The 26,200-nt window shown below is 41.8% G+C and overlaps 2 protein-coding genes across 10 annotated transcripts in view; both read left to right on the top strand.

The window, feature by feature from the left end:
* The window catches only part of pdlim5b (PDZ and LIM domain 5b), a 201,158-nt gene extending 191,803 nt beyond the window's left edge, over positions 1-9,355 (top strand). For all 3 annotated transcript variants that reach the window (XM_061875712.1, XM_061875714.1, XM_061875713.1), the window contains exons 9-13: positions 903-1,083; positions 3,537-3,717; positions 5,225-5,345; positions 5,412-5,527; positions 6,511-9,355. In XM_061875712.1, coding sequence (XP_061731696.1) covers positions 903-1,083; positions 3,537-3,717; positions 5,225-5,345; positions 5,412-5,527; positions 6,511-6,600 — 689 coding nt within the window. In that variant the 3' untranslated portion in view covers positions 6,601-9,355. The remainder of the gene's footprint in view (positions 1-902; positions 1,084-3,536; positions 3,718-5,224; positions 5,346-5,411; positions 5,528-6,510) is intronic.
* Positions 9,356-12,108: 2,753 nt separating this feature from the next.
* bmpr1bb (bone morphogenetic protein receptor, type IBb) overlaps positions 12,109-26,200 on the top strand; it is a 167,727-nt gene continuing 153,635 nt past the window's right edge. For 4 of the 7 annotated variants that reach the window (XM_061875711.1, XM_061875704.1, XM_061875709.1 and 1 more), the window contains exon 1: positions 12,109-12,239. The gene's annotated coding sequence lies outside the window, so the exon portion shown is untranslated. Of the gene's footprint in view, positions 12,303-26,200 lie in introns of all 7 variants that reach the window. The other 3 variants (XM_061875705.1, XM_061875708.1, XM_061875706.1) reach the window with 1 other exon arrangement.

The raw sequence follows: 26,200 nt of genomic DNA, 5'->3' as shown, positions 1-26,200 counted from the left end.
TTTTTTTGGGCTCTAGGAATCACTAATAAGCCGGAGTCTTTTCAACGCAGATTTCTTGCCGGGACATACGGTACAATACAATCGGCAAGATAGGATGGAGCTAGACCGTGTAGTATTTTATAAGTAAGTAGTAAAACCCTTTTGGGGTCGCGGGAGCCTATCTCAGCCGCATTCAGGTGGAAGGCGGGTACACCCTGGACAAGTCGCCACCTCATATAATGTTAATAGTACTTAAAACACCAGATTTATTTTGTATTATTTCTTACATATTTGTATAAAATATGTTAAGTCTATAATGATAATCACCATCATGGGGGCGGCATAGCTCGGTTGGTAACTTGAGGGTTCCAGGTTCGATTCCCGCTTCCGCCATCTTAGTCACTGTCGTTGTGTCCTTGGGCAAGACACTTCACCCACCCAGTGCCACCCACACTGCTTTAAATGTAACTTAGATATTGGGTTGGAGTCGCTAGAGAAAAGCGCTATATAAATATAATTCACTTCACTTCATCATGGAAAAAAATACACCAAGAGCGCTTGCTTTTTTTCGTCTTCAGTGGCTTCGTATTTCATTCTGAGGGCAAAAAAAAAAAAAACCCACACGCTTCCATCCTGGAAATGTTTTTGCCCAGAGACAAATATCGCATCTCCTTACGTTATTTTTGCAGGAGTCCACACTTGACTTTGGGAATGTGTTTTTCCTCCTCAGTGGGTGGAAAAAAAAAAAAAAAAGTCTCGTCTTTCTGTGGTGGGTGGAGCTGCTGTGCCAGGGCCCAGATGTCTCATGAATCATGCAAGGATGACGGGAGGTTTTTTTCTGATGGGGGCTTTTATCTTCTGACACTAACACGTCTGTTCCAAAGGCGATAAGGAGGAATAATATTGAAAAATGTCCTTCCTAGGCTTCCCTAAAGGAGGTGCTGCTCCTTCGTTTGGCAAAGTTACCAACCCTCTGCTTAAAGGCCCGGATCGACCGGTCCCTCAACCACATCCCGAGGACCTCAACACCCTGGTGCAGCGAGCCGAGCACATCCCGGCCGGGACTCGAACCCCCATGTGCAACAAGTGCAATAAAGTCATCAGGTATTAACACAAACATCCACATTAAAGGCCTACTGAAATGAGATTTTCTTATTTAAACGGGGATAGCAGGTCCATTCTATGTGTCATACTTGATCATTTCGCGATATTGCCTAATTTTTGTTGAAAGGATTTAGTAGAGAACATCCACGATAAAGTTTGCAACTTTTGGTCGCTAATAAAAAAGCCTCGCCTGTACCGGAAATAGCAGACGATGTGCGCGTGACGTCACGGGTTGTGGAGCTCCTCACATCTGAACATTGTTTACAATCATGGCCACCAGCAGCGAGAGCGATTCGGACCGAGAAAGTGACGATTTCCCCATTAATTTGAGCGAGGATTTAAGATTTGTGGATGAGGAAAGTGAGAGTGAAGGACACGGAAAAAAAAAAAAAAAAAGAAGACGAGGGCAGTGGGAGCGATTCAGATGTTATTAGACTAATTTACTAAAAGAATTCTGGAAAATCCCTTATCTGCGTATTGTGTAAGGGATTTTCCAGAACTCCCTCCATCCATCCATTTCCTACCGCTTATTCCCTTTTGCGGTTGCGGGGGGCGCTGGCGCCTATCTCAGCTACAATTGGGCGGAAGGCGGGGTACACCCTGGACAAGTCGCCACCTCATCGCAGGGCCAACACAGATAGACAGACAACATTCACACTCACATTCACACACTAGGGCCAATTTAGTGTTGCCAATCAACCTATCCCCAGGTGCATGTCTTTGGAAGTGGGAGGAAGCCGGAGTACCCGGAGGGAACCCACGCATTCACGGGGAGAACATGCAAACTCCACACAGAAAGATCCCGAGCCTGGATTTGAACCCAGGACTGCAGGACCTTTGTATTGTGAGGCAGATGCACTAACCCCTCTGCCACCGTGAAGCCCATTTTCCAGAATTATTCTAGTAAATTAGTCTAATAACATCTGAATCCCACTGCCCTCGTCTTTTTTTTTTTTTTTTTTTTCTTCTTATCTGCTTATTGTGTGGGCTTCACGGTGGAAGAGGGGTTAGTGCGTCTGCCTCACAATACGAAGGTCCTGCAGTCCTGGGTTCAAATCCAGGCTCGGGATCTTTCTGTATGGAGTTTGCATGTTCTCCCCGTGAATGCGTGGGTTCCCTCCGGGTACTCCGGCTTCCTCCCACTTCCAAAGACATGCACCTGGGGATAGGTTGATTGGCAACACTAAATTGGCCCTAGAGTGTGAATGTTGTCTGTCTATCTGTGTTGGCCCTGCGATGAGGTGGCGACTTGTCCAGGGTGTACCCCGCCTTCCGCCCGATTGTAGCTGAGATAGGTGCCAGCGCCCCCCGCCACCCTAAAAGGGAATAAGCGGTAGAAAATGGATGGATGCTTATTGTGTTACTAGTATTTTAGTGAGATTCTAAAATCATACCTGAAAGTCGGATGGCTGCGGTGAACGCCAGTGTCTCTGAGAGAAGCCGAGGAGCCAAGATCACAGCTGCCTTTTTGACAGCTACAGGAGGAGGTCCCATAATCCACTGAAGTCTCCGGTAAGAGCCGACTTAATATCACAATTTTCCCAACCAAAAACTTGTGCTGGTTGACGTACAGAAACATGTTCGCTTGACCGCTCTGTATTAAAGCTTCACAACAAACAAAGAAACACCGGCTGTGTCTCGGTGCTAAAGGCAGCTGCAATCCACCGCTTTCCACCAACAGCATTATTTTTTATAGTCTATATTATTAATTGAACAAATTGCAAAAAATTCAGTTTTAGTGAGATTATATGGTTTTACCTGTACAACCTGAAAGTCGAAAGGGTGTGGCGACCGCCAGTGTCTCAGAGGGAAGCCACGTTTCTCGACGAGGCGACGGTAGCCGGGCTGAGATTACCCCCCCCCCCCCCCTCCTCACCGGTGTAAGCATCCGACGGTCGGGGGCGGCCGATGGGAGGAGGCAAGAGAGTCCGCAGCTGCAGGAGGAACGACGCATACGGTAAGAGCCGACTTATTACCACCATTTTCTCACCGAAACCTGCCGGTCGACATGTGGTAGGGAACCACGTTCGCTTGACCACTTCACCGTCGTCTTTCGGGAATGTAAACAATGAAACACCGGCTGTGTTTGTGTTGCTAAAGGCGGCCGCAATACACCGCTTCCCACCTACGTCTGTCTTCTTTGACGTCTCCATTATTCATTGAACAAATTGCAAAAGATTCAGCAACACAGATGTCCAGAATACTGTGGAATTATGCGATGGAAACAGACTACTTATAGCTGGGAATGTTTTCAGCAGGATACTTCCGCGCGAAATTTAAAATTGCAATTTAGTAAACTAAAAAGGCCGTATTGGCATGTGTTGCAATGTTAATATTTCATCATTGATATATAAACTATCAGACTGCGTGGTCGGTAGTAGTGGCTTTCAGTAGGCCTTTAAAACGAAATTTTGTTGCCTGTTAGTGACAATTTGTGTGGTCTTCTGTCCCAGGGGTCCCTTCCTGGTGGCCATGGGGATGTCCTGGCACCCCGAGGAGTTTGACTGCGCCCACTGCCACGCCTCCCTGGTGGACCGTGGGTTTGTGGAGGAGAAGGGCAAGGTGCACTGCGAGAACTGCTACGAGCAGTTCTTCGCTCCCAGTTGCGCCCTCTGCCAACAGAAGATACTCGGGGTATGAGCAAGCATTTGGACTAAAACGGTAGAAGGTACACTCGATGTGCTTTAGAGTAGTCAGTGTACAGCTTTTAGCGCGGTATACTGTCGATTTACTGTAATCACGTTGTCAAATAACATATGGCGCTGCACGAATGTAGGAAATATGGACTACAACAAGTACTGTGACATTCTGCAACATAAAGGGATAAAGTGTATCTTCTCATGTAGACTTAAATACAATTTAGAGTAGTCAGTGTACAGCTTGTGTTGCATTGTCGATTTACTACCAAAACACAGCTATTAGTGTCTAAATGGCTGGCAATACAAGTGTAAAGGAGGTTAATTGTGTCTTGTTCACAGTCGTAGTGTCATCGTCAGGGGCTGCATGAGTGCCGCCGGCATTGGTGAGCTCTGGTTCATTGTAGGAAGTATGAACGACAACATGTACTGTCGAGTTCCGAAGCAGAGAGAGAGATATGGTGTATCTCTCTGCTGACAGAAGATGTCAGGTTCAAACACTGATGACATCTATTAAACAGGATAAGAAGCAAGGAGTTAAACAGAGACAGAATAAAATTTGGCTCAATTGAGGAGAGACGTCTGGACTGTACCCTTTGTAATCTCACCACCCTCTGACGATACGCCTTCTCTTTTAATTGGACTTACCGTGATTACACGGCAACAGCTGTTTCCAAGGTAGGGGGGTCGTAAACCGCCTTCGCCTTTGATTAAAAACAGTTCAAACAAAAGGTTGTAAAACAGCTCAAAGAAACGGCGCCCGGAGGGGATTCCGGCCCCGCTTCCTCGCCGCTGTGTAGTTCTCGGGTCAAGACAAAATCTTTCTGTGGCTTACTACACGTCAAAGAAACCGACGCCTTCATGTCGCTCCCCATCCTACACAGTGAAGTTTTACAAGCCTTTTTCTTGGAAACACAGTTTTGTGATAACTTAGTAGGATCAAAGACAGCTTTTGTCCTCTCGCCGGGAACTCATGAAAACACAGTTTTGTGATAACTTGGATGCAATTATTCCGACAAAACTGTAGAAATTAGGGGTTGATATCCTTTAGAGTAGTCCGTGTACAGCTTGTCTAGCATAATGTCATTGTCCGGGGCTGTATGAGTGCTGCCAGCATTGGTGAGCTGTGGTTCATTGTAGGAAGTATGAACAACAACATGTACTGTCGAGTTCCGAAGCAGAGAGAGAGATATGGCATATCTTTTTGGGGAAAGAAGATGTCAGGTTCAAACACTGACGACATCTATTAAACAGGATAAGAAGCAAGGAGTTAAACAGAGACAAAATTAAATTTGGCTCAATTGAGGAGAGACGTCTGGACTGTACCCTTTGTAGTCTCACCACTCTCTGACGAATATTGTACGCCTCCTCTTTTATTTGGACTTTCCCTGATTACTGAATTGCAAGAAAAACATTTGGAAAGTGCCTATGGGATGCATTATGGTGGTCTACAGCCATCCCTTTGTGTGTTGACTTATCTCACAGCTTTGTTGTTGTGTTTGCAGGAGATCATCAACGCGCTGAAGCAGACCTGGCACGTGTCGTGTTTCGTGTGCGTGGCGTGTCAGCAGCCGATCAGGGGCAACACCTTCCACATGGAGGACGGACAGCCGTACTGTGAAATGGGTAAGCGCGCCCCTGCGCTCTTGCAATCACTTCAACACAAGACTAAACGCGCCTGGTTGATTGCAGACTACTACAAACTGTTTGGCGCCAACTGTCACGGCTGCGACTTCCCCATCGAGGCAGGCGACAAGTTCTTGGATGCTCTGGGATTCACCTGGCATGACACCTGCTTCGTGTGCACGGTAGGCTCCGCCCTCTTTTTTCAACCATCAATACGTTTGGTGCGTTCAATACTATTTAGTTAGAACCAAACCATAGAACACCAATCTGTTCTGACTGAAAAACTTGGACAATCATATTACAGTATCTTAAAGTATTATTTCATGTTTTGTTGGTACACAGCTAGCTTGTGTACCAAAATTGTTTTTTTTTACGGTTTATTTGGGTAAGCACTCCATTTATGTGGAAATAGATTGGCTTCAAGTTCCGCCCTGTGATGAGCTGGGGACTCGTCCAGGGTGTACCCCGCCGTCCGCCCGAATGCAGCTAAGATAGGCTCCAGCCACCCCCCCCGTGATCCAAAAAAAAAGGGACAAGCGGTAGAAAATGGATGGGCTTCACGGTGGCAGAGGGGTTAGTGCGTCTGCCTCACAATACGAAGGTCCTGCAGTCTTGGGTTCAAATCCAGGCTCGGGATCTTTCTGTGTGGAGTTTGCATGTTCTCCCCGTGAATGCGTGGGTTCCCTCCAGGTACTCCGGCTTCCTCCCACTTCCAAAGACATGCACCTGGGGATAGGTTGATTGGCAACACTAAATTGGCCCTAGTGTGTGAATGTGAGTGTGAATGTTGTCTGTCTATCTGTGTTGGCCCTGCGATGAGGTGGAGACTTGTCCAGGGTGTACCCCGCCTTCCGCCCGATTGTAGCTGAGATAGGCGCCAGCGCCCCCCGCGACCCCGAAAGGGAATAAGCGGTAGAAAATGGATGGATGGATGGATGGTTTTGAAAATAAAAAAATATCAACTTGGCCCCCGCATGCTTTGATTCTTCAGTGTGGGGCCCTCAGTGGAAAAAGTTTGGACACCCCTGGTTTAAAGTATTTTAAAGTACCGACATAAGTTTTTGGTATCATTGTTTGGCTACCAACTGGAACCTAAAGGGGCGGAGCTAAGGGCGCTTCAGAAGAGGCATAATAACATAGGTGTGGTGTCCCTTTTGTCGTTCAGGTGTGCACCGTCAATCTGGAAGGACAACCCTTCTTCTCCAAGAAAGACAAGCCTTTGTGCAAGAAACACGCCAACGTTGTCAACGTCTGACCCACTCCCACACCCCACTATGACCCACTCCCACACCCAACTATGACCCACTCCCACACCCCACAATGACCCACTCCCACACCCCACAATGACCCACTACCACACCCCACAATGACCCACTACCACACCACACTATGACCCACTCCCACACCCCAAAATGACCCACTACCACACCCCACAATGACCCACTCCCACACCCCACAATGACCCACTCCCACACCCGACTATGACCCACTACCACACCCCACTATGACCCACTCCCACACCCGACTATGACCCACTCCCACACCCCACAATGACCCACTACCACACCCCACCATGACCCACTCCCACACCCCACAATGACCCACTACCACACCCCACTATGACCCACTCCCACACCCCAAAATGACCCACTCCCACACCCCAAAATGACCCACTCCCACATCCCACAATGACCCACTACCACACCCCACTATGACCCACTCCCACACCCCACAATGACCCACTACCACACCCCACAATGACCCACTCCCACACTCCACAATGACCCACTACCACACCCCACTATGACCCACTCCCACACCCCACAATGACCCACTACCACACCCCACAATGACCCACTACCACACCCCACAATGACCCCACAATGACCCACTACCACACCCCACAATGACCCACTCCCACACCCCACAATGACCCACTACCCACAACCCACAATGACCCACTCCCACACCCCACAATGACCCACTCCCACACCCCACAATGACCCACTCCCACACCCCACAATGACCCACTACCACACCCCACAATGACCCACTACCACACCCCTCAATGACCCACTCCCACACCCCACTATGACCCACTCCCACACCCCACTATGACCCACTCCCACACTCCACAATGACCCACTACCACACCCCACAATGACCCACTCCCACACCCCACAATGACCCACTCCCACACCCCACAATGACCCACTACCACACCCCACAATGACCCACTACCACACCCCACAATGACCCACTACCACACCCCACAATGACCCACTCCCACACCCCACAATGACCCACTCCCACACCCCACAATGACCCACTACCACACCCCACTATGACCCACTCCCACACCCCACTATGACCCACTACCACACCCCACAATGACCCACTCCCACACCCCACAATGACCCACTCCCACACCCCACAATGACCCACTACCACATCCCTCAATGACCCACTCCCACACCCCAAAATGACCCACTCCCACACCCCACAATGACCCACTACCACACCCCACTATGACCCACTCCCACACCCCACTATGACCCACTACCACACCCCACTATGACCCACTACCACACCCCACAATGACCCACTCCCACACCCCACAATGACCCACTACCACACCCCACAATGACCCACTACCACACCCCACAATGACCCACTCCCACACCCCACAATGACCCACTCCCACACCCCTCAATGACCCACTACCACACCCCTCAATGACCCACTCCCACACCCCTCAATGACCCACTACCACACCCCTCAATGACCCACTACCACACCCCAAAATGACCCACTCCCACACCCCACAATGACCCACTACCACACCCCTCAATGACCCACTCCCACACCCCACAATGACCCACTACCACACCCCACAATGACCCACTACCACACCCCTCAATGACCCACTCCCACACCCCACAATGACCCAGTCCCACACCCCACAATGACCTACTCCCACACCCCACAATGACCCACTCCCACACCCCACAATGACCCACTCCCACACCCCTCAATGACCCACTCCCACACCACACAATGACCCACTCCCACACCCCACAATGACCCACTACCACACCCCACTATGACCCACTCCCACACCCCACAATGACCCACTCCCACACCCCACAATGACCCACTCCCACACCCCACAATGACCCACTACCACACCCCACAATGACCCACTACCACACCCCACTATGACCCACTCCCACACCCCACAATGACCCACTACCACACCCCTCAATGACCCACTCCCACACCCCACAATGACCCACTCCCACACCCCACAATGACCCACTCCCACACCCCTCAATGACCCACTACCACACCCCACAATGACCCACTCCCACACCCCACAATGACCCACTCCCACACCCCACAATGACCCACTACCACACCCCACTACGACCCACTACCACACCCCACAATGACCCACTACCACATCCCACAATGACCCACTCCCACAATACAACAAACTTAATCCTATAAACAATATATATTCATAACGTGCTGAATATTGAAATGTACTTTACTTATATCATGTGTGTGTGTGTGTTTTTGTTGAATAATAACGGGTCCATTTGGTTTTTTTGTGTGTTTTTTTTTTTTTCACCTTTTCCCCCTAAAGTGCAATTTTTTAGTAGTTTTTTTTTACAGTAACTCCAGCAGAACTTGTAAAAACAACACATTTGGATTTTAGTACTCTTGTATTTAAATTAAAAAGAAGTGGGAGCAAACATACACACATCAGATATTTATAATAATATTTGTATTATTCCTATTGTAATATCCGTATTTTTATTTTAATCAATTAGTAATTAGTATTGCAGCGTCCCTCCCCCACCTGTTAGTGATTAGAATATGTCAAAAGTCAACACTTATTCTGCATTTGTCACAATCATAACTTCTTCTTCTACTGTACCTCTTTTCCTATGGATTTGCTCTTTCTGACAATGATGGTTTGTTATAACATAAAAAGTTCTAATATATTCTGCCAGAAGCTGCCTTTTTTTTATACGCCTTCCACATTTGGATTTTTTATCCGTTTTTTTTCTTATTGTGTTCAAATGAAAGCGACTCATAAAAAAAAAAGATAAAAATGGACTCGAAATGATTGAAACCTCAAAAGATGTCCACTAGAAATGAACACATTTCTTTCTAACATAAACTAATGCAATATCTGACATAAAGGACATTTTTGTCCACTTTTTGGTGCTGAGGATGTTGTGTGGGTGTTTTTGTTTTGAGAAAAATATATTTGTGTTTAATATTAGTTACAGGAGATATACGGGTATAACACTGTTTTATTTTCATAGAATAATGCAAGGTCCTGTCTCAGCACGGCTGCTGCTAATAAAGGCGACAGGTGATTAGATAACAAGGCCCACCTGGGCCATCTTCGCACCTGTCTCTGTCTTCGAGGCCGGTCCTGACACACTCCGTTCTGCGGCAGGCCCGTAAGCCACTCCCCCCTCCACAAGCAGTTTTTGGGAAGTTGACATTTTTTTGTCGTAAAGCCCTTGAGTGTGAGTTTTTGTTTGAGAAAAATATAAATACTGTATATAATATTTTTACAGCAGTTTTTGGGAAGCTGTCATTTTTTTCCCCATAAGACTTTATGTTAGAAATGTTATCTTTGTAAAGATAAAATGCAAATGCACATATTTGTTTCGTTTTTGGGGGGGAGGGTGGGGGGTAATATACTGAATAATATTTTTTGGGGGAGCTGACAATTTTTATCCCAAGGACCTTAAATGTAAGTTTTTGTTTAAGAAAAAAAACAACAACATAGATTTTAAAGCAGTTTTTTTAGAAGCTGGCATTTTTTTGTCCCAAGCACCATGTACGTTTTTGTTTAGGGGAAAAGAGGATATGCTGTATAATATTTTTTAGCAGTTTTTGGTGAGCTGACAATTTCTGTCTCAAGGAACTTAAATGTAAGTTTTTGTTTAAGAAAAAAACAAACATAGATTTTACAGCAGTTTTTGGGAAGCTGACAATTGATGTACTATGGACCTTAAATGTAAGTTTTTGTTTAAAAAAAAAAGAGAAATACTGTTTTTTTTTTGCAGTTTTTGGGGAGCTGACAATTTTCGTCCCAAGAACCTTAAATGTAAGTTTTTGTTTATGAAAAAAAACAAACATAGATTTTACAGCAGTTTTTGGGAAACTGACAATTGATGTACTATGGACCTTAAATGTAAGTTTTTGTTTAAAAAAAAGAAGAGAAATACTGTTTTTTTTGCAGTTTTTGGGGAGCTGACAATTTCTGTTCCAATGACCTTAAAGTAAGTTTTTGTTTAAAAAAAAAACAAAAACATATATTTTACAGCAGTTGTTGGGAAGCTGGCATTTTCTTTGTCCCAAGGACCATAAACATGTAAGTTTTTCGTTTAGGGGAAAAGAGGATAAACTGTATAATATATTTAGCAGTTTTTTGGGAAGATGACAATGTCTGTCCCAAGAACCTTAAATGTAAGTTTTTGTTTAAGAAAAAAAAAACGTAGATTTTACAGCAGTTTTTGGGGAGCTGACAATTTCTGTCCCATGAACCTTAAATGTAAGTTTTGTTTAAGAAAAAAACAAACTTAGATTTTACAGCAGTTTTTGGGAAGCTGGCATTTTGTTGTCCCAAGGACCATAAACATGTGAGTTTTTTTTAGGGGGGAAAGAGGATATACTGTATATTATTGTTTGCAGTTTTTGGGGAGCTGACAATTTTTGTCCCAAGAACCTTAATGTAAGTTTTTGTTTATGAAAAAAAAAAAACATAGATTTTACAGCAGTTTTTGGAAGCTGACAATTGATGTACTATGGACCTTAAATGTAAGTTTTTGTTTAAAAAAAAAAAAGAGAAATACTGTTTTTTTTTGCAGTTTTTGGGGGGCTGACATTTTCTATCCCAATGACCTTAAAGTAAGTTTTTGTTTCAGAAAAAAACAACATATATTTTACAGCAGTTGTTGGGAAGCTGGCATTTTCTTTGTCCCAAGGACCATAAACATGTAAGTTTTTTGTTTAGGGGAAAAGAAGATAAACTGTATAATATATTTAGCAGTTTTTGGGAAGATGACGATATCTGTCCCAAGAACTTTAAACATGTAGGTTAAAAAAAATACTGCTTTTGGGGAGCTGACAATTTCTGTCTGAAGGACCCTACATGTAAGAAAAAAAAATATTTTACAGCAGTTTTTGAGAAGCTTGCATTTTCTCGTCAGAGGACATACACTTTAGTTTTTGTTTTGGCGACAAAAGTAATATCCAGCATACTGTTTTATACCATTTTTTTGGGAGACTGAGTATCATGTTCCATGTATCATGAGCTTTGTTCTGACAAAAATACAATATTTTACTGCAGTTTTTAGGGAGCTGTGTGAGTTTTGAGGGGAAAATGACAGGAAATATGCAATATTTTTGTCCAATTGACTTTAAATTTGAATTTATTTTTTTTTGGGGGGGGGGGGACATGCCATTTTTGACATTCTGATATTTATTTGTGCATGCTTGGAATCAGACGTTGCAGGAAAAAAACAATAATTGTCCTAATTATAATAAGCGCCTCTATTTTTTTCCAGATTTTACGATGGTATTTTTTTATAATAGCATAAAAAAATCTTAATACATTCCTACAGAAGCAAATAAAACAGTTTATTGTCATTATTTAAATCATCAAATCCTTAATAGCCCAAATCTACACACCTGCAAACAGGTGTGGTGACTTACCGTAATGTCTATCATAAAATGCTTGCACTTCTCCGAGTCGCCAGAGGTGGTCGCTGTTGTCCGGGAGACGCCAGAAGAGCCGGGAAGAAACAAGCAAGCCCGCCAGGACTTCTCTGCTCTTCTACGGTCAACACGGACAGGAGGACGCAGGTACGCTTCTGGAACTCACTTTTAAGTCTCTTTTGGTGCCACATCTCGAGCTGGACGAAGAAGGTAAGACGATTTAATGAAGTGGAGTTTGACGTCTTTAATGTGAGGAGGACAATTGTTTGTATACATGATGGGCTCCTTAACTGGCGTGTTAGGCAGTGGCAAGGTGCGTTTGAGACTGTGGGACAAATGGACTTCGTCATAATGATGCTGATATGAGACGTTCAGGTATTCTAAGTGTACGCAGTCCAAAAATCTGTGAAAACGATGATGCTGTCTTCCAAATTTAAGTTATTTACTGAAATTGAGTGAGCCTATGGCTTTTCACTTGTTTGTTTATATATATATATATATATATATATACATATATATATATTAATATATATATATATATATATATATATATATATATATTTTGGGACCGAGGACCCTATTGTATTTCTAAGGTTTTATTATTATTATTATACCGCCGCCTCTTTGAGCTGTAATTTGACCCCCTTAACATGCTTCAAAACTCACCAAATTTAACACACACATAAGGACTGGCGAAAATTGCGATCTAATCAAAAAATCAAAACTCAAAATTGCGCTCTAGCGCCCCCTAGGAAACAACACAGGACAAAACTGCTTGTAACTTCCGTTAGGAATTGTCGTAGAGACATGAAACCGAAACGTCTATGTAGGTCTCACTTAGACCTAGATTTCATACACTGACTCCTTCAGCAAAAATCAACAGGAAGTTAGGAAAAAAAACCTTCAAAACAAAAGTTTACTAAAAAATTTAATTTTTTTCCTCTTTGAGCTGTAATTTGACCCCCTTAGAATGCTTCAAAATTCACCAAACTGGACACACACAACAGGACTGGTGAAAATTGCGATTCCAATAAAAAAAACAACAACCCTAAAACTCAAAATTGCGCTCTAGAGTCCCCTAGGAATAAAACACTGACAAAACTGCACTTGGGAAGAAAACACAGACAAAACTGCTTGGAATGTCGTGGAGACATGAAACAAAAACCTCTATGTAGGTCTCACTTAGACCTAGATTTCATACACTGACCTCCTTCAGCAAAAATCAACAGGAAGTTGGGGAAAAACAACCCTTCAAAACAAAGTTTACTAAAAAATGTAATTTTTTCCTCTTTGAGCTGTAATTTGACCCCCTTAGAATGCTTCAAAATTCACCAAACTGGACACACACCACAACAGGACTGGTGAAAATTGCGATCCAATAAAAAAACCAACAACCCTAAAACTCAAAATTGCGCTCTAGAGTCCCCTAGGAATAAAACACTGACAAAACTGCACTTGGGAAGAAAACACAGACAAAACTGCTTGGAATGTCGTAGAGACATGAAACAAAAACCTCTATGTAGGTCTCACTTAGACCTACTGTACATGTCGACTGGGTGAAAGAAGGAGGCACCAGTTAAAGTTGGTCTCGTCCATCGCTTCTTGCAGCTTTAATTATATTTATGTTTTGCATTTCTATTTTAGTTACTTTGAATTCACTACCCCCTGGCGCTGTTTTGTACTGTTTTTCTACTTTGATTATTATTTCTCAACTGTTTGTAAATGTTTAAATTTATAAATAAAGGTTTACAAAGTAAAATAAAAAATAAATAAATAAGTGTACGCAGTCTGCCAATTCTAAATAAATATATATTTCAAAAATAGTGCTCTTTAAAAAAGCACCCTGGAGAGTTTGGTAGGTTTACCTGCACAGGAGAAGTAATTAAGTACTTTTTATAACGTTTTTATTTAGTCTGGTGAAACATTTTAAAGTCATCATCCCCTTAAACTCAGCTAAATTGCATTTGATCCCAAGTTTATCTGAACAAAACCAATCCCGTCCTTCATGTTAATGTGTACATTCGGACACTTGGCTTTCAGTTGTTCATTTTTTGTATTCGTCCACCAGAGGGTGCCAGTTTTTCCCATTCAAAGCAGGCAGCAAACTCAACTTTTTTGCTGATACTGAAATGAGTGCCACTGTTGATGTTTTGATAATGACGTGTAAATAATAATATTAATAATTAGCGATGTCCGATAATGCTTTTTTGCCGATATTCCGATGTTGTCCAACTCTTGATTACCGATTCCGATATCAACCGATGCTGATGTATACAGTCGTGGAATGAACACATTATTATGCCTAATTTTGTTGTGTTGCCCCGCTGGATGCATTAAACGATGTAACAAGGTTTTACAAAAATAAATCAACTCAAGTTATGTAAAAAAAATTGCCAACATGGCACTGCCATATTTATTATTGAAGTCACAAAGTGCTTTAGTTTTTTTTTAACATTTAAGACATGCTCTCCCTGAGGGAGCATGAGGAGGTTGAGGTGGGGGCGGGGGGTTGTATGTTGTAGCGTCCCGGAAGAGTTAGTGCTCTTAGTGACTATAATACACCATTTTTAAAATAACTTCTAAAAAAATAATGATGAATAAAAATCAATGTTGCTATAAATTATTAATTGATTGAAGGACAAAAAGTACATAAATACAACAAACATAAAAATATGAAAGTTAGAAAAAAATATGCCATACTAATTGTATACTAATACTAATTATTAATAATCCTATTGATTGTTTTAATAAATATACTAACCAATTACAATATATTATCTGAAGCTGATATAGAGATTTAAGTGTTGAATTAAAAAAAAAAAGACTTTTTTTGGATCACTAAGGATTTTAGTGGAATTTAATAACTGTCTTTGGTAAAAAAAAATAAATGCAAATAAATATTGCTATGAATTATTGACCTATTTAGGGATCCAATTACTTCACATGAAATGTTCCACTTTGAAAATCTTTTTGGGAAAAATATTGTGTATTACGTATTTTTGCCTCAAAAAATAGGGTTTCGACAAAAAGCTCGTAAAAAGTAACACAAATAATGAAGAAGAATTAGCGATTTAAGGGTTTTTATGAAAAAAACAATATATGACTTATTTTGAACCTTGTTTAAGACTGAAACCCTTCTGGGTCCTTAAGACCTAACATGAGGGAGCCCCAACAATTAAAAATAAATAGTTTATATTGTATTGGTTTTGGAAATGAAAAAATATCAATTGGCCCCCGCGTGCTTTGATTTTTCAGTGTGCGGCCCTCAGTGGAAAAAGTTTGGACACCCCTGGTTTCCATGTACGACTTTCTCCGACTTTCTAAGACGTGATTTATGCCACTTCTTTTTCTGTCTCATTTTGTCCACCAAACTTATAACTGAGTTTTGTTGACGTTATTGACTTGTGTGGAGTGGTGCTAATCAGACATATTTGTCACCGCATGACTGCAAGCTAATCGATGCTAACATGCTATTTAGGCCTAGCTGTATGTACATATTGCATCATTATGCCTCATTTGTAGCTATATTTGAGCTTATTTGGTTTCCTTTAGGTCCTCATAATTCAATTTATATCTCATGACACACTATCTGTATGTAATACGCTTTTGTTTTTGTATTTTTGGTCCAATGCGGCTCTTTCAAACCTTTTGGGTTGCCGACCCCTGCTTTAGGCCACATGTCCACTAAAAAGCAAATATCGTCGCCAAGAGGCTGAACAGGTCTTCTGGCTTCTCCCAAAATGTTGCCTTTTTCAATATTTATTTGCTCGAAAACAACGATGAGCAAACGTTCCGACTCAATTGAGATATAAAAATAAATACGTTCTACCAAATGAAATGCGTCCGATCAAAGTGCTGTAAATGCGGTCAGCAGAGTAGAACATAACCCTCTCACTTCCTCAATGAAGACACTATCAGTATTCATCGTTTAATAAGTGCAACTAATAAACATTGATCAAGTCTGGACCACATGGCGTGCTCGGAACTTGGCGAACAGCGGATGGTGTAATGTCTTGGACTTTATTCAATCGATCAATCAATGTTTATTTATATAGCCCCAAATCACAAATGTCTCAAAGGACTGCACAAATCATTACGACTACAACATCCTCGGAGGAACCCACAAAAGGGAAAGAAACTCACACCCAGTGGGCAGGAGAGAAGAAAAAAATTCACATCCAGTAGGACGCCAGTGACAATGCTGACTATGAGAAACCTTGGAGAGGACCTCAGATGTGGCAACCCCCCCCCCTCTAGGGGACCGAAAGCAATGGATGTCGAGCGGGTCTACATGATACTGTGAAAGTTCAATCCATAGTGGCTCCACACTATGGATTGAATCAGTTTCAAGCGGATTCAAGACAGCAGCGAGAGTCCCGTCCACAGGAGACCATCTCAAGCGGAGGCGGATCAGCAGCGTAGAGATATCCCCAACCGATACAGGCGAGCGGTCCATCCTGGGTCCCGACGAGCGGTCCATCCTGGGTCTCGACTCTGGACAGCCAGTACTTCATCCATGGTCTCGGACCGGTTCCCCTCCACAAGGGATGGGGGGGACATAGGAGAAAGAAAAGAAGCGGCAGATCAACTGGTCTAAAAAGGAGGTCTATTTAAAGGCTAGAGTATACAGATGAGTTTTAAGGTGAGACTTAAATGCTTCTACTGGGTAGCATCTCGAACTGTTACCGGGAGGGCATTCCAGAGTACTGGAGCCCAGAACGGAAAACGCTCGATAGCCCGCAGACTTTTTTTGGGCCTCTAGGAATCACTAATAAGCCGGAGTCTTTTGAATGCAGACTTCTTGCCGGGACATATGGTACAATACAATGGGCAAAGATAGGATGGAGCTAGACCGTGTAGTATTTTATACGTAAGTAGTAAAACCTTAAAGTCACATCTTAAGTGCACAGGAAGCCAGTGCAGGTGAGCCAGTACAGGCGTAATGTGATCAAAGTTTCTTGTTCTTGTTAAAAGTCTAGCTGCCGCATTTTGTACCAACTGTAATCTTTTAATGCTAGACATGGGGAGACCGGAAAATAATACGTTACAGTAATCGAGACGAGACGTAACAAACGCATGGATAATGATCTCGGCGTCTTCAGCTATTACGAGCGTGCATTCAATAACAACATGATAGATACGTCACAATTTACTTTCTCTATTCAACATGTTGGAAAAGAAGTAGGAAGAAGCGGAGCATATTTAATCCTACTCCTTTTCCATTACATAGCTATTGCCAATCACTTCCTGTTCTTAATTTGTTCGTAATATACTCCATATGTGGTCAGATTTAAATAAATACATAGTGAAGTAAGTTGTATTTCATATGGTGAGATGAATAAGATTATCAATAAGTTCACAATAGGGTTGTAACTGTACGTGTATTTGTGTTGAACCGTTTCGGTACGGGGGTTTCGGTTCGGTTCGGAGGTGTACCGAACGAGTTTCCACACGGACATACAGTGGGGCAAAAAGGTATTAGTCAATCAATCAATCAATCAATGTTTGTTTATATAGCCCTAAATCACAAATGTCTCAAAGGACTGTACAAACCACTACGACATCCTCGGAAAAACCCACATAAGGGCAAGGAAAACTCACACCCAGTGGGACGCCAGAGACAATGATGACTATGAGAAACCTTGGAGAGGACCTCATATGTGGGCTTTCTATCTCTCTCTCTCTCTGTCTATCATCTATCTTTATCTATCTCTCTATATATCTCTCTATCTCTGTATAGCTATCTATCTATCTATCTATCTATCTATCTATCTATCTATCTATCTATCTCTCTCTCTCTCTCTCTCTCTCTCTCTTTCTATATATATATATATATATCGCTGTCTATCTCTCTCTCTCTATATATATATAGCGATCTATCTCTCTCTCTCTCTATCATCTATCTTTATCCAGCTCTCTCTCTAGCTCTATCTCTATATATCTCTATCTATATATATATCTATCTCCCCTATCTGTATCTATCTCTAGCTCTCTCTCTTATCTATATCGCTGTCTCTCTTTCTATATATATCTAGCGATCTATCCCTAGCTCTATCTCTATCGCTCTCTCTCTCTATATCTAGCGATCTATCTATCTATCATCTATCTATCTCTCTCTATATCTGGCGATCTATCTCTCTCTCTCTAGCTATCATCTATATATCTATCTATCTATCAATCTCTTTCTCTCTCTTACTATATTGCTGTCTATCTCTTTCTCTATATCTAGCAATCTATCTCTTTCTATCTCTCTCACTCTCTATCTATTTATCTATCTAGCTCTCTCTCTATATTGCTGTCTATCTCTCTCTCTATATCTAGCGATCTCTCTTTCTGTCTCTCTATTGCTCTCTCTCTATCTATATCTAGCGATCTATCTATCTATCTCTCTATCTCTCTATTGCTGTCTCTCTATATATTGTGATCTATCTCTTTCTATCCATCTATCGCTCTCTCTCTCTCGCTATCTTTATCTAGCTAGCTATCTATCTATCTATCATCTATCTTTCTCTAGCTATTTCTCTCCCTCTCTCTCTCTCCCTCTCCCTTTATCTGTCTGTCTGTCTGTCTATCTATATCGCTGTCTATCTCTCTATATCTAGCGATCTATCTCTTTCTATCTCTCTCACTTTCTATATATAATCTATCTTTATCTATCTCTCTATCTCTTTATCTCTGTATATCTATCTATCTTTCCATATATCTCTCTATATTGCTGTCTCTCTCTCTGTATCTAGCGATCTATCTCTTTCTCTCTCTCTCTCTTTATCTATATGTATATCTATCTCTATTGCTCCTACCTATCTATCTATTTATCTCTCTCTCTCTATCTATATCACTGTCTATCTCTTTATATATATCTAGTGATCTATCTCTCTCTTTCTCTCACTCTATCTATCATCTGTCTTTCTCTAGCTTTCTCATTCTCTTTATCTCTATAAATCTCTCTCTATCGCTCCCTCTTTATCTCTGTCACTCTCTCTTTATCTCTATGGCTCTCTATCTATCAATCAATCAATCAATGTATTTTATTTCGGCAATCTTCACATAAAACAAAGAACAACAACAAGAAAAGAATCTATCTATCTATCCATCTCTCGCTTTTTTATATATATATATATATATATTCACTATATATATATATATATATATATATATATATATATATATATATATATATATATATATATATATAGCTCTCTGAAGCTTGAAAGTGATCCATCTGTGGTACAGTTATTAATGATGAATAATTATATCTGTTTTTAATCGTGATTCATTTAGAATCAATTATGAACAGAATTTGATTAATGCCGATTAAATATTGTAATCAATTGACAGCCCTAGTTTTGACACATTGTTTATACCATTAGGGTGAAGGTTTTTAGGAGCAGAAAACACATCCAATCATGCCCTTTTAGTCAGCTAGATTCACTTTACTGTATAATAAAAAAAAGAAGAAGAGAAAGCCGTGTAAAAGGAGGGTTTTAGGCACTATTTTCTGGACACGACCACAAGTAGGAGAGCCACATGTGTGCTGTTAAATGCACACTCCTTCAGGTCTGTGCATGGCAATTGACATCTCAACTGGTCTGGACCTCAGGGAGGCATTGGGCCTAATTGGTCAGACCCACAGAGTGATCAAACCCACCACCGGTCGTCTTTGGCAGCAGTAACGGCCCAGATGACTCCTACGTACATGCTGGGGATGTCATGTCAAGCCAGGCGCCAATTTGAGGTCTACCGCACACTTCAAGTGCTTCAGTCTGTTGGACATGCGTCTAGATCTACAAACCCCGTTTCCATATGAGTTGGGAAATTGTGTTAGATGTAAATATAAACGGAATACAATGATTTGCAAATCCTTTTCAACCCATATTCAGTTGAATGCACTACAAAGACAACATATTCGATGTTCAAACTCATAAACTTTTTTTTTTTTTTGCAAATAATTAACTTAGAATTTCATGGCTGCAACACATGCCAAAGTAGTTGGGAAAGGGCATGTTCACCACTGTGTTACATCACCTTTTCTTTTAACAACACTCAATAAACGTTTGGGAACTGAGGAAACTAACTGTTGAAGCTTTGAAAGTGGAATTCTTTCCCATTCTTCGCTTCCCCTTTGGTCCGGATGACACGATGTCGAATATTTCCAAAAACAATTTGCAATGTGGACTCGTCAGACCACAGAACACTTTTCCACTTTGTATCAGTCCATCTTAGATGATCTCTGGCCCAGAGAAACCGGCGGCGTTTCTGGATGTTGTTGATAAATGTTTTTCGCTTTGCATAGTAGAGTTTTAACTTGCACTTACAGATGTAGCGACCAACTGCATTTAGTAACAGTGGTTTTCTGAAGTGTTCCTGAGCCCATGTGGTGATATCCTTTTAGAGATTGATGTCGGTTTTTGATACAGTGCCGTCTGAGGGATCAACGGTAACAGTCATTAAATGTTGGTTTCCGGTCATGCCGCTTACGTGGAGTGATTTCTCCAGATTCTCTGAACCTTTTGACGATATTATGGACTGTGGATGTTGAAATGCCTGAATTTCTTGCAATTGCACTTTGAGAAACGTTGTTCTTAAACTGTTTGACTATTTACTCACGCAGTTGTGGACAAAGGGGTGTACCTCGCCCCATCCTTTCTTGTGAAAGACTGACCATTTTTTGGGACGCTGTTTTTATACCCGATCATGGCACCCACCTGTTCCCAATTAGCCTGCACACCTGTGGGATGTTCCAAATAAGTGTTTGATGAGCATTCCTCAACTTTATTAGTATTTCTTGTCACCTATCCCAAATTCTTCGTCACATTTTGCTGGCATCACATTCTAAAGTTAATGATTATTTGCAACAAAAAAAAAGTTTTATCAGTTTGAACATCAAATATGTTGTCTTTGTAGCGTATTCAACTGAATATGGGTTGAAAAGGATTTGCAAATCATTGTATTCCGTTTATATTTACATCTAACACAATTTCCCAACTCATATGGAAACGGGGTTTGTACTTTCTCTCCGCGTACATCGTAACAATGCTTGACTAATTGTTCGATTACGGAAAAAACTTCCATGAAAGTCTCCTTTTAAAAAATGGCAAAAGCTCGCATTTTTAAGAACATCCATAAGGATTTTGCCCCTCTAGCCCACAGTCTCATGCAAAACCTGCTCTCTGGTTTCCATTACCACGGAAGCACTCCCACTGTGCAGCCCGGTCACCTGCATCTGTTTTTGGGCAAAAAGGCCCGGTGCACGGTTTCCTCCTAAAGTGGTGGCTCAGACACAAGAATGACTTCAAGCTGCACTGATCTTCAAGCCTTCAAAGACCTTGTTCGAGAAAGCTGACTTGGTGTTATTGGAGAAAAGAATGTAGGAACAGGAAAACCATTTAGCAGCCGGTGTCTCTCGGAGAGTGCAATTACCTTTTAAATCCGTTACAGCGGGCGTGGCATCTGTAAAGCTAAACTTTAGGAGCAACAAATGTCTCAACATTAGCAAAAACGTGGTCTTCACTTAGTCTCGGACACCTTAAGTTTTTGTCTTGAATTGAGCAATGGTTCTCAAAGTCTTGATCCTGATTTAGTCTGTTCCTCAAAATCTTGGTCTTTTCTCCTCAATGTTTTGCTCTCACCTTGGTTTTGATCTACTTCGTGTTAGTCTTGTCTGGGTCTGACACCCCTGAAGTCCTGATTTCGTCATAGTATTAGGTGTTGATTATGATCCATGCAAGTTTTGACCTTGCCTTGGTCTTAACATGTCTTGGACATTTCTGGGTTTCAATCCCTTAAATTCATGGAATTGTATTGGAATTTTGCACAGAAAGTGATTAAATGTTGGTCCTTGACATTTGAAGTACTGTTACGAGTGTGGCATCTGTAAAGCTGAAGTTTTAAGAGAAAGTCTGACTGTGCACAGCAAATACATGTCATAAATGCATCTACACGATTTCATTGTCTATTAGTTTTAGTCAAGGACAAAGACACGTGTCGTTTTTATCCTTGTTGACATCTCTACTACTGTTCTACACAATGGCTTGGCATCTGTAAAGCTGAAGTTTAAGAGCAAGTCTTAATGTATGAATATAAAAAATGTAGTGGGTAGGGGTGTAACGGTACACAAAAATTTCGGTTCGGTACGTACCTCGGTTTAGAGGTCACGGTTCGGTTGATTTTCGGTACAGTAAGAAAACAACAAAATATAAATTTTTGGGGTTATTTATTTACCAAATTTGTATACAATGGCTTTATCCTTTTAACATTGGGAACACTATAATCATTCTGCCCACGTTAATCCTCATTAAACTGCCTCAAGTTGTTGCTTTGATTAAATACAATGACAAAACCTTTCTTCTACAAATAAAAAGTGCAACAAACGGTTTCCATTGAAACTGTTTAATGTCAACTCATCATGCTTAATTTATTACAGCATTTGGGAAGCCTGTAGTTGACTTTTATTATGTAAATGTTGTATTTTTATCAACATGTGATAGCAGGGACCCTGCTATTCAAAACTAGGCTGCTACATTACTAATGATTCATGTAACTATAGCTGAAAAAATAGTACAATTGCAATAGGAGAGACTATTCACACACACGCGCCACACAGCAAAATGAGCTAACGTTACGCTAAAAGCTAATTAGCCCTCACCTTAAGCCTATACTGTGAGCGAGCTGAGCTGCAGTTTAAGTTTCTAGAAGGTCAACGGGCTCATAGTGATGTTTGTAATAGTTGTGACTGGGAAGTGTTTAGTAAAATTTGGGTAGAGTGCGCTGCTCCCCTGCTAAACGAATATCTCTGTGCTCGATGCTGAAGCATTGACAACATCGTTCTGAAGTCTGATTACGCACTGCTGATTGGCTGTTACAGCGCTCTAAATACGCACTGCTGATTGGCTGTTACAGCGCTCTAAATACGCACTGCTGATTGGCTGTTACAGCGCTCTAAATACGCACTGCTGATTGGCTTTGTATGTAACCAATCAGATGGTTGTGTGGGCGGGACAATGCTTGCTGCTGAGACAGAGCAACAGAGGTAGAAAGCAGAGCAGCTTGTGAAGACTTCTGCTTCCAAACTCGTTCGGTACTGCCGCGTGCTGAACCGAATACAACTACACGTACCGTTACACCCCTAGTAGTGGGTAATAACATCGACTCCAGGCTCGACTACTGCAACGCACTTCTTGTCGGCATCCCCATCAAAAACATTCAGAAGCTGCAGTACATACAGACTAGTGCTGCTAGAATCCTGATGAGAGTGCGGGAATACGACCACATCACACCAACTCTCAAATCCCCTTCACTGGCTTCCTGTTCCACTCAGGATTGAATACAAAGTCTCCCTACTAACCCACCAGTGCCTCCATGGAAATGCCCCCCTTTACCTCAAAGAACTACTCACCCCCCACACGACACCTCCGCTCCAAACAGGCTAACCTCCTCCAACCTCCAAGGACAAAGCTACGAACTATGGGAGACCAGGCTTTCTGCTCCGCTGCTCCCAGTCTGTGAAACGCTCTCCCTGACCACCTGAGGGCACCACAGACTGTGGGTGCTTTTAAAAAAGGCTTAAAAACATCTTTTTTTTTTTTAAAAGCCTTTTTATAGATATATGCATACTAGTTCTAGCTATTGGGCTGTTTTTTTATTTTGTATTTTCCTTTTTATTATTATTATTTTTTTTAATACACCGTAGCACTTTGAGGTTGTTTGCTCAATGTAAAGGGCTTTTTACAAATATTATTACAAACCTTGTTTCCATATGAGTCGGGAAATTGTGTTCGATGTAAATATAAACAGAATACAATGATTTGCAAGTCATTTTCAACCCATATTCAGTTGAATATGTTACAAAGACAACATATTTGATGTTCAAACTGATAAACATTTTTTTGGGCAAATAATTATTATCTTTAAAATTTGATGCCAGCAACACGTGACAAAGAAGTTGGGAAAGGTGGCAATAAATACTGATAAAGTTGAGGAATGCTCATCAAACTCTTAGATGGAACACCCCACAGGTGTGCAGGCTAATTGGGAACAGGTGGGTGCCATGATTTGGTATAAAAACAGCTTCCCCAAAAATGCTAAGTCTTTCACAGGAACGGATGGGGCGAGGTACACCCCTTTGTCCACAACTGCGAGCAAATAGTCAAACAGTTTAAGAACAATGTTTCTCAAAGTGCGATTGCAAGAAATTTAGAAATTTCAACATCTACGGTCCATAATATCATCAAAAGGTTCAGAGAATCTGGAGAAATCACTCCACGTAAGCGGCATGGCCGGAAACCAACATTGAATGACCGTGACCTTCGATACCTCAGACGGCACTGTTTTAAAAACTGACATCAATCTCTAAAGGATATCACCACATGGGCTCAGGAACACTTCAGAAAACCACTGTCACTAAATACAGCTGGTTGCTACATCTGTAAGAAATTCTAAGGGAATTATTTGCAAATAAATCATTGTATTCCGTTTATATTTACATCTAACACAATTTCCCAACTCATATGGAAACGGGGTTTGTATTGTTGTTACTAATAGTTATTGTTGTGAGTTATTTCCTGTCCTCAGTCAGCACTTGGCTGATGGCAGGTGACTGTCACACAAAGTCCAAAATCAAGTGGCTGTAACGGGGGCCATAAAGTTGGCATCTAACCCACAAAGAGCGCTTTACGGACCTCTATCCACGGTTAAACTGTTTTTATGATTCACAGCTCAGTGTGGCTTCAGCTACAACCACGCCAACCGTAGCGTAGGGTCGCGATGTTCGTAGCTGCACAAGCACAACGATTGTCATGCAGAGTCGAGTTCACTGCTTAATGTAGAACAACTGTCAACGAAATGATACCGTAGGGCCGCAAAAATCACATTCAGGATATCTCCCACCATCTGGCCACAGTCAATATGGCCCCCAGGGGCGATACAACGGCTCACAGATAACACGATTTCGTAGGAAAAACTTAACTTTTCCCGGCATTTTCGACAATACTTGAGATATGAACAGTGACCACAAGCACGACTCTGTTTGCCTTACAATGCTAACCGTAGCACCATGTCAATTAGCATACTACTTTTAGGTGACACACACAGAAACAGACCTGCGGATGCTAAAATCCATATCATCCACTACATCTGCCGGAGGAAAGTGAACACCCAGTCCGGCTGGATCAATACAGCTTTTAGCTTTGGATTTCACTTCTTCACAAGCTCGTCAAAGTGAAACCACTCTAGCGTGTAGTCCACAATCCATGTGATACCTGTCCACCAAGTGCCGACGTAATAGTAAGGCCGTGTTAAAAGTGACATTTTAAAATAAGAAAGTATCAAATTAAAGTCTTGGTCGAGGATTAATCTGTAAAAACCTGCCTTGGTGTTAGTGTTGATTTGTTCTCAAAATGTCAAAGGCTTGGACTTGACTTAGTCACAGTTCTTCAGATATGGGTCACACCTTGGTCTCAACCTGCCTTGGTCTTTAGTCTAGATTTCAACCCCTCAAAGTCTTGGTCTTGATTTGATCCATCCTTCTCAAAGTCTTGATTTTTAAGATTTCAAGATCATTTCAACTTGCTTTGGGACGTGCCGATTGATCAGCCACCAATCCGTACCAATTTATTTTTATTTATCTTTTAATAGTAAGTGGTCGGCCATTGCACATTGACGTCCTTGAATACTGATCGCCAATGCTCAGTTAATACTTGTGATGGGTATCGATATTGGTATTGGCCGATCACACTCATGAAGGATTGGTATCGAAATCGGCAGCATAAAATCTGGATTAAAAAAAAACAAAACATCCCTAGTCTTTAGTCTTGACTTGGTCTCAACCCTTCAATATCTTGGTCTTAAATTGAACTGCTCATCTCGAAATATTGGTCTTGGCTACTCAAAGCCTTGGTCTTTACATAGTCTCGGATACTTTAAGTTTTTGATTTGAATTGAGCTATGGTTATCAAAGTCTGTTAGCCCTGACTTAGTCTCAGTTCCTATAAAATCTTGGTATTGTCTCCTCACTGTTTTGGTCTCACCTAGGTTTTAACCTACTTTGTGCTAGTCTTGGCTGGGTATGAAACCCCTGAAGTCCTGACTTTGTCGTAGATATTTAAAGTACT

Source organism: Nerophis ophidion, linkage group LG17 (assembly GCF_033978795.1).
Source record: "Nerophis ophidion isolate RoL-2023_Sa linkage group LG17, RoL_Noph_v1.0, whole genome shotgun sequence".
NCBI lineage: Eukaryota > Metazoa > Chordata > Actinopteri > Syngnathiformes > Syngnathidae > Nerophis > Nerophis ophidion.
The sequence above is the reverse complement of the archived record's forward strand: the minus strand, read 5'-3'. Positions and strand labels throughout refer to the sequence as shown.